The 13,964-nt window shown below is 41.8% G+C and overlaps 1 protein-coding gene across 1 annotated transcript in view; it reads left to right on the forward strand.

The window, feature by feature from the left end:
* Window positions 1-240: 240 nt before the first annotated feature.
* The window catches only part of LOC124001787 (ral GTPase-activating protein subunit alpha-1-like), a 77,543-nt gene continuing 63,819 nt past the window's right edge, over window positions 241-13,964 (forward strand). Inside the window, 1 exon segment of the mRNA XM_046308862.1 lies at window positions 241-625. Within this exon segment, the coding sequence (XP_046164818.1) occupies window positions 520-625 (106 nt within the window). The 5' untranslated portion in view covers window positions 241-519.

Raw genomic sequence — 13,964 nt, forward strand, 5'->3', positions numbered from 1 at the left:
AAACACTTGAAGAAAAAGCCATCGATTCACTTTTCCATATAATGTGAAACTTTAGCGTTTTCATTGAGTGGTCTTTGAAATTACAATTATATATTGCTTTCTTGCTTGGGCAACATTATGCCATTTATTAGGTTCTGAATGTCATGTACAATGTTTTAATGAATCAAACCAGCCACTACATTATTTCACTACCCTATAACGTAGTTGAATTGCTCTGATTTCCATTACCTTGTTTTTCATATCTCAAACTCCGCCATGTTTTGAGATTTTGCGGAGAGGTGTGTTGGTTGGGTTACGGAGAGGGTAGCAACATTTTACATACGCTTTTCTTCTGGAAAATGCACACCTCTCAACTAATTTTATCTATTTATATACATTTTATCGTCTATAAGACTGTTAGGTCGCAGTAACGTTACATCAAATGACAACGGTCCCACAGCTCACTTGTGGTTAGCTATCGTTTGAAGAAGATTAGAAGGGGCTTGCTCCCTACAAATTCTTTCGTCTCCTGCTTTCGGAATGTTTTCCAAAAAGCCTCATGGGGACGTCAAAAAATCTACACAGAAAGTGTTGGATCCAAAAAAAGATGTCCTGACACGTCTGAAACACTTGCGGATTGTTAGTGGTAAGTCGAAATGAGACATTTTGGTCGGCTAGCTTGCTAGGCTATACAGTAGCTTGATGCTACAGCTAAATCAAAGCTACCGAAGCGAGCTCGCGACTTTTTCTGTTAATGCAGAGTAGCTAACATGCATTGGCTTGTTTCTACTCTCATCATTGGACAGATTGGAAGCGTACAGTTGTATCTAGCCATTATATAATATCATATTTTATTGTATTGCAACGCTTGAAATGAATTTGCTGTGCTGAAATGTGTGGCAAACAGTACAAGTTATGTCAAAACAATATGGTTGCATACCGATTGTAATCAGTGGTTTAGGATGGTCCATATCTATTCTATTCTGCAAAGAAATCGAGACGTCATCCATGTTTTGATATACGTTAATCACATTTGTCAGCAGTCCTTGATTTCTGTTTTGCAACTTGTCTTATTCTCTATTTGTGGACTAAAGATGGGACATACAGTGCCTTCAGAAATGATTAATACCCCTTGACTTATTCCACATTTTGTTGTTACAGCCTGAATTCAAAATGTATTACATTTTTGTTTCTTAACCATCTACACACTACCCCATAATGGATAAGTGAAAGCATGTTTTTAGAAATTTTCGAACTTTCAATGGGATTCAAGTCTGGGTTTTGGCTCGGCCACTCAAGGACTTATAAATTCTAGTTCTGAAGCCATTCCAGCGTTGCGTTGGCTGTAAAGCTTGGGGTCATTGTCCTGTTGGAACTTCAATCTTTGCCCCAGTCTAAGGTTGTTTGCATTCTGAAGCAGGTTCTCATCGAGGATTTGCCTGCATTTGGTTCCATTCATTTTGTTCCCTTTATCCTTACCAGTCTCTGTCCCTGCTGTGGGAAAAGCATCCACATAGGAAGTGACAGTGTCTGTAAAAAAGTGGTCAGATGTAGCACATGCTAAACTAACGGTATTCTTTCAGTTGAGCATACTAGTACTTCACCTGTCAACCAGAAGTTGATGCTGTTGTTATGCAACCTCTTGCTAGATGGTTAGCATAATAAATGACTTGCTAGACATCTTACGACTTTGTGTTTGTAAATTCAGAGAGTTGTCAGGTTGTCCGTTCATAAGTTCAGACCGTTCAGAGCGAGCACTGCCCGTTCTGGACAAGGAGTAGGGTTGAGCTGAGCATCCTGACCCCACAACTGCAGTCAAACATCCAAGCTAACTTGCTAGAGTTGGCTAGCTTGCCAGCTACTTCCAGACACAAATGAGAGAACACCTCTCTCTGACCATTTTACTTGGCCAAGCAGACCTGGTTAGGCTGTTTTCGTGTTATCTAGAGCGTTGGTGACTGCTGCAAGGAAATAGTTTCCACTGCTTGTATACTTCGTATTTTGGCAAATATAGTGTGAAATCTGGGAACTTTTTGCATATATCCATACCTGTATATCCATGACCTGTAATCATACTGCATACTCATACTGCATACTCATACTGCATAGTGCTGTCAGTATGAGTATTCGAACACAGCTCGAGAGTGCAGAATCCAACTGGGCAATTCCACGGTAACAGTGATGCTGTCAAACATAAACCAATGATTACAAAGTTAAACAAACCATACAATTCTATGCACAAGGACTACTTTCAACAAATTCCACACAATTTTACTAAAACGCATTTACTTGAACAGTGCAGATCAAACGTTTGGTTTAGCATATGATGGCACCAACAGCACAATCAGGTTTTTGTTTGGTATGCATTTTAAGGTGAAAAGTCTGAAGCTGTGTTCGTATACCCATGCTAACATACTGTGTACTACATACTTAATGAGTATATACTAGCGGTCGACCGATTTATGATTTTTCAACACCGATACCGATTGGGGGACCAAAGAAATAGCTGATACCGATTAATCGGCCAATTTTTCTTTTTATTTATTTGAAATAATGACAATTACAACAATACTGAATGAACACTTATTTTAACTTAATATAATACATCAATAAAAATCTATTTAGCCTCATAAATAATGAAACATGTTCAATTTGGTTTAAATAATGCAAAAACTAAGTGTTGGAGAAGTAAAAGTGCAATATGTGCCATGTAAAAAAGCTAACGTTTAAGTTCTTTGCTCAGAACATGAGAACATCTGAAAGTTGGTGGTTCCTTTTAATGTGAAACTTCAATATTCCAAGGTAAGAGGTTTTAGGTTGTAGTTAATATAGTATTTATAGGACTATTTCCCTCTCTACCATTTGTATTTCATATACCTTTGACTAGTGGATGTTCTTATAAGCACTATAGTATTGCCAGTGTAAAAGTATAGCTTCCGTCCCTCTCCTCGCCCCTACCTGGGCTCAAACCAGGAACACATCGACAACAGCCACACTCGAAGCAGCGTTACCCATCGCTCCACAAAAGCCGTGGCCCTTGCAGAGCAAGAGGAATAACTACTCCCAAGTCTCAGAGCGAGTGACGTTTGAAACGCTATTAGCGCGCACCCCCCTAACTAGCTAGCCATTTCACATCGGTTACACCAGCCATTAGGCTGATAGGCTTGACGTCATAAACAGCGTTGTGCTTGCGAAGAGCTGCTGGCAAAACGCACGAAATTGCTGTTTGAATGAATGCTTACGAGCCTGCTGCTGCCTACCATCGTTCAGTCAGACTGCTCTATCAAATCATAGATTTAATTATAACATAATAACACACAGAAATACGAGCCTTTGGTCATTAATATAGTCGAATCCGGAAACTATCATTTCAAAAACAAAACATTTATTATTTCAGTGAAATACGGAACCGTTCTGTATTTTATCGGTCTAAATGTTCCTGTTACATTGCACAACCTTCAATGTTATGTCATAATTACATTACATTCTGGCAAATCAGTTTGCAATGAGCCAGGCTGCCAAAAACGTTGCATATACCCTGACTCTGCGTGCAATGAACGCAAGAGAAGTGACAAGATTTCACCTAGTTAATATTGCCTGCTAACCTGGATTTCTTTTAGCTAAATATGCAGGTTTAAAAATATACTTCTGTGTATTCATTTTATGAAAGACATTGGTGTTTATGGTTAGGTACAGTCGTCCAACGATTGAGCTGACAAGGTGAAAATCTGTCATTCTGTCCCTGAACAAGGCAGTTAACCCACCGTTCCAAGGCCATCATTGAAAATAAGAATGTGTTCTTAACTGACTTGCCTAGTTAAATAAAGGTATAAGATAAAAAATATAAAAAATCGGCGCCCAAAAATACCAATTTCCGATTGTGGGATAATGGTGTTGTGAGCCATGACCAGCCTTTCAAAGCACTTCATGGTTACAGATGTGAGTGCTATGGGTCGGTAGTCATTTAGGCAGGTTACCTTAGTGTTCTTGGGCACAGGCACTATGGTGGTCTGCTTAAAACATGTTGGTATTACGGACTCAGACATGGAGAGGTTGAAAATGTCAATGAAGACACTTGCTAGTTGGTCAGCGCATGCTCGGAGTACATGTCCTGGTAATCTGTCGCCCTGCGGCCTTGTGAATGTTGACCTGTTTAAAGGTCTTACTCACATCAACTGCAGAGAGCGTGATCACACGGTTGTTTAGAACAGCTGATGTTCTCATGTATGTTTCAGTGTTACTTGCCTCAAAGCGAGCATATAAGTTATTTAGCTTGTCTGGTAGGCTTGTGTCACTGTGCAGCTCTCGGCTGTGCTTCCCCTTGTAGTCTGTAATAGTTTGCAAGCCCTGCCACATCCGACAAGCGTCGGAGCCAGTGTAGTACGATTCGATCTTATTCCTGTATTGACACTTTGCCTGGTTGATGGTTCGTCGGCAGCTCTGCCCTTTAGTTCAGTGTGAATGTTGCCTGTAATCCATGGCTTCTGGTTTGGGTATGTACGTACAGTCACTGTGGGGACGACGTCAATGATTCAGTTATTGATTAATCCAATGACTGATGTGGTGTACTCCTCAATGACATCGGAAGAATTCTGGAACATATTCCAGCCTGTGCTAGCAAAACAGTCCTGTGGTTTAGCATCTGTTTCATCTGACCACTTTTTTTCTAGACTGAGTCACTGGTGCTTCCTGCTTTAATTTTTGCTTGTAAGCAGGAATCAGGAGGGACACAATGAGAACACAATGGGAACACTCTGATCATGTTACTCATCCTAGCAGAGCTAGTTAAGCAGTTTTTATGTTAGCCAGAGCGTTGATGACTGTAACTGTGCTGCTTGCAACCATTTCATTATTCTTTTTGGCAAAGTTTACTGACCCCAGCCATATTCAACGGGTGTTGAGCGCTTGTAAATTAATTATTCTGCGCTCTTGTTCTCAGACGTGCTCTGAAATCGGAGTAGATAGCCAGAATGAATTTACGAAAGCACCCGAATGTCCATTGAGAACGCACAAAGACTATACCATTTAGCTAAGCTAAGAATGATGGGAATAATCAAGTCAATAAACGTTAAGTAGTTAGCCTATAGTTAATATACTGGCAAGTTTGATGTATAAGTAGCCAACTAGGTAGCTAGCTAGCAAACGGTACATACTGCTGTAATGATATGTTATGTGGTTCGTAAAGACGACGTAGCAAACAAATTGTAAGCCAACATAACGTCATTACATTACTCAATATTTTCTTAACATTTGTCACAAATTCATTGCTTTAAGTAATTATATGTACTCTTGTTGTACTTCGGCTGCATATTTTCCACCAATTTCTTCAAATCTAAAAACAATGTGAAGCCTGTGTGTATACTTCATATTTTGACTAATTTAGTATGGCATCCGGGAACTTTTGACATACTATGATCAATAAGCATACCATGTACTCAATCCACGTCACAAATAGTACAGTTAGTGCAGTTAGTATGAGTATTCAAACACCGCTCAAGTCCCAGAATCACTCTTATCATGGAATTGCAATACTATATTCTCAAAGGGTCCTGATTTTAAAGCCACAATCCCCTTTGTTGCATGGCATGTTCCAAGGCCTTTTTTGATATGCTCTTGAGTGGAAATGAGTAGATGGTTGAATGATGTTGGTTTTGCAGTAGCTCTGAAAATGATGAAAGCTTCATGGCATTGTGACTTGTGAGTGAAACATTGCAGTTCCATCTCATGAACCCATTTCCTCTATTGTGTTCAATGCCGTTACCAGGTTTCCTGTTTCCATTGTCCCCCAGTACAGCAACTACTGTGGGAGCACAGACTGTCATCGTGCCACTGTGCTGCTGTGCCAATAGCAGAGGTTGGCGAGGCGTGTGTGCTGTTGAGAAACAACAGCCACATGCTGTGTAATAATGTAATGTTTTAAATGAGATGTTAGGCCTAGCGTTTCATCTTATTGGTTGTTGATGAATTAAGAAAACATTGTGTAGGTGCACACTATCCATGGGGAATTTCAGGCCAAGATGAGAATCACGCAATCATGTTGAGGATATAGGCTCGGCCTAACAGAGAGAAGTGTGACTACCTGACCATAATGGCAGCTGAGCAACAGAGGGCAAGCTTCGGGCATGACGCCACACAATGTGTAACCTATGTCAGTGTTTCCTGTAGCTTAATCCACATCCAGGGCTTCTTTAAAGTAAGTGTCCAGCGTTTCTTGATTTCTATGAAATATGAACCTACAATAAATAACAATGTGAGTGAAATTGTTTTCCTTCCAAAATATTGCAATTAACTATGTTTAAAAATTTGCTTTTCTGTGTTGGTGTACCCCAACAATAGAATGGTTAGTGTGTATATCGGTCATTGAAAATATTTGTGCAAGTGGACTGCTAATCAGACTGCATCCTCCTCAGGAGGATGACATCATCCTTTTAGGAAATGGCAAGCTTTTTTAGAATCTCTCTGTTTGAGATACAAATTTGAGGTGGGGAACTTTTAAGTGTTTTTTTTTTTTTTGTTCTCGAATTCATGCTATGGCCACATGCGTATGGGATGAGTCAACAACATTCGGGTATGCGTTAACAGAGGATAAACTTCTTAAAAGTGAGATTTTCACAGGACAGTTCCTTTAACCAAAATCTTCAATAGAAAGAAACTAATAGAGGGGTGAGGGGCTTGTTATCAAATGTCGATAATTTCAAGCAGCAGTAGGCTAAACATTATGGTAACTTGCAAGTGGTAGCCTAACTCAGAACAACATCTGCCTGTCTGTGTCTTTGGGAATGAGGAGTTGATAATGTCAAGTCAATGCCCTGTCCTTTATTGCCTTTTATATACAGTCAGATGCTGTTTAATTCTATTAGCCTATCAGCCAGCAGCTCTAGACAACAGTGGACATCACGCTACCAAATTGAGGCTATAACAAACAATCCAATGAGCTCAAGATTATTATTATTATTAGGATATCTTGAAGTTTTGCTATTTCATAAAACGAATTGGGGCCGGGCCCTCTTCTGTTGTATATGTAACTACCATAATCTGTGTCCCAAATATCACGCTATTCCCTATACAGTGCAGAACCATATGGCCTCTGATCAAAGTAGTTCACTGTATAGGCAATAGGGGGACATTTGGGTGCAGCCATAGTGTTGTGTCGGAGCCAGGCACTGGTCTGAATGCATAATTTAGGTTTGAATGGCCCATGGTACTAGTACTACCACCATGTCAAAAGAACAAATCCAGACAGACAATGTGTATGGTTGGACCTAGTCAATGTTCCTAATCGCAGTAGTATATCTGTGTGCTATAGACAAAGGCTTGGCATAGCTTAGTGCTGCTGACTACATTCTTCATGTAAACATGACCAGGGAGAGAGAAGGAGAGAGCGGGCCATTAGTCTCTCCTAAGTGTTCTTACCCGCCTGACGCTACTCTCTTCCACAAACTGTGTGCTTCCCAAATGGCACACTATTCCCTATTGTGCACTACTTTTGACCAGAGTTCTAGGTCAAAAGTTATGAATAGGGTGCCATTTTAGATGCAGTCACTAGCCTATCTGATAAGGAGACTTTTCTCTTCCGTGTGTTCTATTTTGGAGGTGGAATAGTGGTTCTGCCTGTTGCTATCTCAGCAGAGAAAGTCAACAAGAACATGTCCCCTTCCTTCCCCAAGCTTGGCTATTGTTCAGGGCGGAACAGTTCTGGCACACAACTGGGCCAGCTGAGGAAGCTGGATTTTGAGAGCGGGGTTCCGTTTTAAATCAAATCAAACCAAATGTATTTATACCCAGCCTAAAACCCCAAACAGCAAGCAATGCAGGTGTAGAAGCACGGTGGCCAGGAAAACGTCCCTAGAAAGGCCAAAACCTAAGAAGAAACCTAGAGAGGAACCAGGCTGAGGGGTGGCCAGTCCGCTTCTGGCTGTGCCGGGTGGAGATTATAACAGAACATGGCCAAGATGTTCAAATGTTCATAAATGACCAGCATGGTCAAATAATAGTAATCACAGTGAACAGGTTTAGGGTTTCATAGAACCGCAGGCAGAACAGTTGTAACTGGAGCAGCGGCACGGCCAGGTGGACTGGGGACAACAAGGAGTCATCATCCCAGGTAGTCCTGAGGCATGGTCCTAGGGCTCAGGTCCTCCGAGAGAGAGAGAAAGAAAGAGAGAATTAGAGAGAGCATACTTAAATTCACAAAGGACACAGGATAAGACAGGAGAAATACTCCAGATATAACAGACTGACCCCATCCCCCCCGTCATACACACTACTGCAGCATAAATACTGGAGGCTGAGACAGGAGGGGTCAGGAGACACTGTGGCCCCATCCAATGATACCCCCAGACAGGGCCAATCAGGTAGGATATAACCCTACCCACTTTGCCAAAGCACAGCCCCCACACCACTGGAGGGATATCTTCAACCACCAACTTATCATCCTGAGACGAGGCCGAGTATCGCCCACAAAGATCTCCGCCACGGCACACCCCAAGGGGGTGCCAACCCAGACAGGAAGACCGTCAGTGACTCAACCCATTCAAGTGACGCACCCCTCCTAGGGACGGCATGGAAAAGCACCAGTAAGCCAGTGACTCAGCCCCTGTAATAGGGTTAGAGGCAGAGAATCCCAGTGGAGAGAGGGGAACCGGCCAGGCAGAGACAGTAAGGGCGATTCGTTGCTCCAGTGCCTTTCTGTTCACCTTCACACTCCTGGGCCAGACTACCCTTATCTCAGCTCGCTGGTCACCATAGCATCACCCACCTGTAGCACGCGCTCCAGCAGGTATATCTCTGGTCACCCCCAAAACCAATTCTTCTTTGGCCGCCTCTCCTTCCAGTTCTCTGCTGCCAATGACTGGAACGAACTACAAAACCTCTGAAACTGGAAACACTTATCTCCCTCACTAGCTTTAAGCACGAACTGTCAGAGCAGCTCACAGATTACTGCACCTGTACATAGCCCACCTATAATTTAGCCCAAACAACTACCTCTTTCCCTACTGTATTTATTTTTTTATTTATTTATTTATTTATTTTGCTCCTTTGCGCCCCATTATTTTTTATTTCTACTTTGCACATTCTTCCACTGCAAATCTACCATTCCAGTGTTTTACTTGCTATATTGTATTTACTTTGCCACCATGGCATTTTTTTGCCTTTACCTCCCTTATCTCACCTCATTTTCTCACATCGTATATAGACTTGTTTATACTGTATTATTAACTGTATGTTTGTTTTACTCCATGTGTAACTCTGTGTTGTTATATGTGTCGAACTGCTTTGCTTTATCTTGGCCAGGTCGCAATTGTACATGAGAACTTGTTCTCAACTTGCCTACCTGGTTAAATAAAGGTGAAATATAAAAAATAGGACCTACTGAAGAGATGAGTCTTTAATAAAGACTCAAAGGTTGAGACCGAGTCTGCATCTCTCACATGGGTAGACAGACCATTACATAAAATGTGAGCTCTATAGGAGAAAGTCCTGCCTCCAGCTGTTTGCTTAGAAATTCTAGGGACAATTAGGAGGCCTGCGTCTTGTGACCGTAGCGTATGTGTAGGTATGTATGGCAGGACCAAATCAGAGAGATAGGTAGGAGCAAGCCCATGGAATGCTTTGTAGGTTAGCAGTAAAACTTGAAATCAGCCCTTGCCTTGACAGGAAGCCATTGTAGGGAGGCTAGCATTGGAGTAATATGATCATATTTTTGGGTTCTAGTCAGGATTCTAGTAGCCGTATTTAGCACTAACTGAAGTATATTTAGTGCTTTATCCGGGTAGCCGGAAAGTAGAGCATTGCAGTAGTCTAACCAAGAAGTAACAAAAGCATTGATTAATTTTCCTGCATAATTTTTGTATAGAAAATTTATGATTTTTGCAATGTTACGTAGATGGAAAAAAGCTGTCCTTGAAACAGGACGTTCGTCAAAAGAGATCAGGGTCCAGAGTAACGCTGAGGTCCTTCACAGTTTTATTTGAGGCGACTGTAGAACCATCAAGATTAATTGTCAGATTCAACAGAAGATCTCTTTTTCTTGGGACCTAGAACAAGCATCTCCGTTTTGTCCGAGTTTAAAAGTAGAAATTTGCAGCCATCCACTTCCTTATGTCTGAAACACAGGCTTCCAGTGAGGGCAATTTTGGGGCTTCACCATGTTTCATTGAAATGTACAGCTGTGTGTCATCCGCATAGCAGTGAAAGTTAACATTGTGTTTTTGAATGACATCCCCAAGAGGTAAAATATATAGTGAAAACAATAGTGGTCCTAAAACAGAAACTTGAGGAACACCGAAATTTACAGTTGATTTGTCAGAGATTTCACAGAGACAAACTGATATCTTTCCGACAGATAAGATCTAAACCAGGCCAGAACTTGTCCGTGTAGACCAATTTGGGTTTCCAATCTCTCCAAAAGAATGTGGTGATCGATGGTATCAAAAGCAGCACTAAGGTCTAGGAGCACGAGGACAGATCCAGGGCCTCGGTCTGATGCCATTAAAAGGTAATTTACCACCTTCACAAGTGCAGTCTCAATGCTATGATGGGGTTTAAAACCAGACTGAAGCATTTCGTATACATTGTTTGTCTTCAGGAAGGCAGTGAGTTGCTGCGCAACAGCATTTTCTAAAATGTTTGAGAGGAATGGAAGATTCGATGTAGGCCGATAGTTTTTTATATTTTCTGGGTCAAGGTTTGGCTTTTCAAGAGAGGAGTTTATTACTGCCACTTTTAGTGAGTTTGGTACACATCCGGTGGATAGAGAGCCATTTATTATGTTCAACATAGGAGGGCCAAGCACAGGAAGCAGCTCTTTCAGTAGTTTAGTTGGAATAAGGTCCAGTATGCAGCTTGAAGGTTTAGAGGCCACGATTATTTTCATCATTGTGTCAAGAAATATAGTACCAAAACACTTGAGTTTCTCTCTTGATCCTAGGTCCTGGCAGAGTTGTGCAGACTCAGGACAACTGAGCTTTGAAGGAATACCTAGATTTAAAGAGTCCATAATTTTCTTTCTAATAATCATGATCTTTTCCTCAAAGAAGTTAATGAATTTATTACTGCTGAAGTGAAAGCCATCCTCACTGGGGAATACTGCTTTCTAGTTAGCTTTGTGACAGTATCAAAAATACATTTTGGATTGTTCTTATTTTCCTCAATTAAGTTGGAAAAATAGGTCGATCGAGGAGCTCTATGACATTCTCCCAATCTTCTTCTGGATCATCCAAATGCTCTCTAGCAAACTTCAGACGGGCCTGGACATGTACTGGCGTGTCCGTCTGGCACTGCAGGAATTGAGTTCCTGGCGGCGTAGTGTGTTACTGATGGTAGGCTTTGTTACTTTGGTCCCAGCTCTCTGCAGGTCATTCACTAGGTCCCCCTGTGTGGTTCTGGGATTTTTGCTCACCGTTTTTGTGATCATTTCGATCCCACGGGGTGAGATCTTGCGTGGAGCCCTAGGTCGAGGGAGATTATCAGTGGTCTTGTATGTCTTCCATTTCCTAATAATTGCTCCCACAGTTGATTTCTTCAAACCAACCTGCTTACCTATTGCAGATTCAGTCTTCCCAGTCTGGTGCAGGTCTACAATTTTGTTTCTGGTGTCCTTTGACAGCTCTTTGGTCTTGGCCATAGTGGAGTTTGGAGTGTGACTGTTTGAAGTTGTGGACAGGTGTCTTTTATACTGATAACAAGTTCAAACGGGTGCCATTAATACAGGTAACGAGTGGAGGACAGAGGAGCCTCTTAAAGAAGATGTTACAGGTCTGTGAGAGCCAGAAATCTTGCTTGTTTGTAGGTGACCAAATACTTATTTTCCACCATAATTTGCAAAAAAATTCATTAAAAATCCTACAATGTGATTTTCTGGATTTTTTTTCTCTTTTTGTCTGTCATAGTTGAAGTGTACATATGATGAAAATTACAGGCCTCATCTTTTTAAGTGGGAGAACTCGCACAATTGGTGGCTGACTAAATACTTTTTTGCCCCACTGTACCTCTGATTATTAGATGTTCTTATAGGCACTTTAGTATTGCCAGTGTATCAGTATAGCTTCCGTCCCAATCCTCGCTCCTCCCTGGGCTCGAACCAGCAACAAAACGACAACAGCCACCCTCGAATCAACGTTACCCATGCATAGCAAGGGGAACAACTACTAGAAGGCTCAGAGCGAGTGATGTTTGAAACGCTATTAGCGCGCGTTAACTAGCTAGCCATTTCACTTTGGTTAAACAGCGCAATGCTTGACGCACAACAAAGAGCTGCTGGCAAAACTCACGAAAATGCTGTTTGAATTAATGTTTGCGCGCCTGCTTCTGCCTACCACCGCTCAGTCAGATACTTAGATACTTCTATGCTTGTATGCTCAGTCAGATTATATGCAACGCAGGACACGCTAGATAATATCTAGTAATATCATCAACCATGTGTAGTTAAGTAGTGATTATGATTGATTGTTTTTTAAAAGATAAGTTTAATGCTAGCTAGCAACTTAACTTGGCTTACTGCATTCGCGTAATAGGCAGTCTCCTTGTGGAGTGCAACGAGAGAGAGGCAGGTCGTTATTGCGTTGGACTAGTTAACTGTAGGGTTGCAAGATTGGATCCCCCGAGCTGACAAGGTGAAAATCTGTCATTCTGTCCCTGAACACGGCAGTTAACCTACCGTTCCTAGGCCGTCATTGAAAATAAGAATGTGTTCTTAACTGACTTGTCTAGTTAAATAAAGGTATACAAATAAAATAAAAATTGGCGCCCAAAAATACCAATTTCCGATTGTTATGAAAACGTGAAATCGGTCCTTATTAATCGGCCATTCCGATTAATCGGTCGACCTCTAGTTCTTTGCCCTGCACCCGCTTCAAGCTGGACCTCCGGCTGTCCCGGCTTTTCTCTGAAGATACGAAAGGCTTATGGCCCAGAGGAAGCGACAGCAGGCTGGTTATGGGATGCGCGGAGAGGTGTTGCAGGGATGGAGATAGACTGTCATAGAGAGTGGCGTTGGGGTTAGGTTGTTTAGTAGAAGTGTCTGAGCTCTGTGTAATGTTACTATAATGGTAGCCTACACATATGAACTTGTTCAGTTCAGAGTCTGTCCCATCAGTTATGTGAGATATGCACCATATATCCCTTAGAGGTCAGAGAAGAGCTCTTGGAGCCTGTTGATGTGTCTGTGCATGTGGCACCAGTGAGAGCGTTTCCAAAATTTGTCCTCAAGAAAAATTGGTTCTCAACTCCTGAGTCACTGCTGTAGGCCTAGTATTTTTCTAATTATTCAGACGAGGAAAAAAATGACTGTTGGACATTTTACAAAAGGTTAGCTAAATCACACATCCTCTCTTCCTGATTCATCCATCCTCTCCTCTCTGGGTCTGTTCAGGATTACAGGGGAAAATCATGTCACGGGGGATTTAAAAGCCTCTTCGCTGAGATTCTCCAGTGTTCCGTAAGACTGGAAAGAAAGGGAGGACGGATGCTTCCATGTGTCTCCCTTTTCCTGTAGTGTTTTCCCATTGGCAAGCTTCTCAACACTGTCCAGGCAACGTCCTCCACAAGACCCTCCCTGGCTGATTAGTGTATAAATTAATTTTGGATAGGCAGCAGGCAGTTTCTCAAGGCTAATTTGTTGTTATACTGACCATCTGACACTCAGCCAGAAGCCTCTGGGCTTCTCTCCCTATGATCTGTGTGTATGTGTGTGTCAGGTTTTCCGTTGGCAAAATGTGGCACCGGACATTTGACAGACAGCATTTTAATTTACTGGACATTTTGAGAAATGTACCTGACCCCATAACCAGATTACGGCATCCACCAACTGTACTCAGAATGGCAGAAATCACATTTAGTTTATAGTAATTCATATTAACAGAACATGCAAGTCGAGGATGCAACAATGTACGGTTCGGTCCGTCTTACCGAATTCTGATGCGCACTTTGAAGGTAATAGAATAACTGTCCACATTAACTTGTTCTCAGCCAACAAGATGAGTTAC

The sequence above is a fragment of the Oncorhynchus gorbuscha genome, linkage group LG17, assembly GCF_021184085.1.
Source record: "Oncorhynchus gorbuscha isolate QuinsamMale2020 ecotype Even-year linkage group LG17, OgorEven_v1.0, whole genome shotgun sequence".
Lineage (NCBI taxonomy): Eukaryota > Metazoa > Chordata > Actinopteri > Salmoniformes > Salmonidae > Oncorhynchus > Oncorhynchus gorbuscha.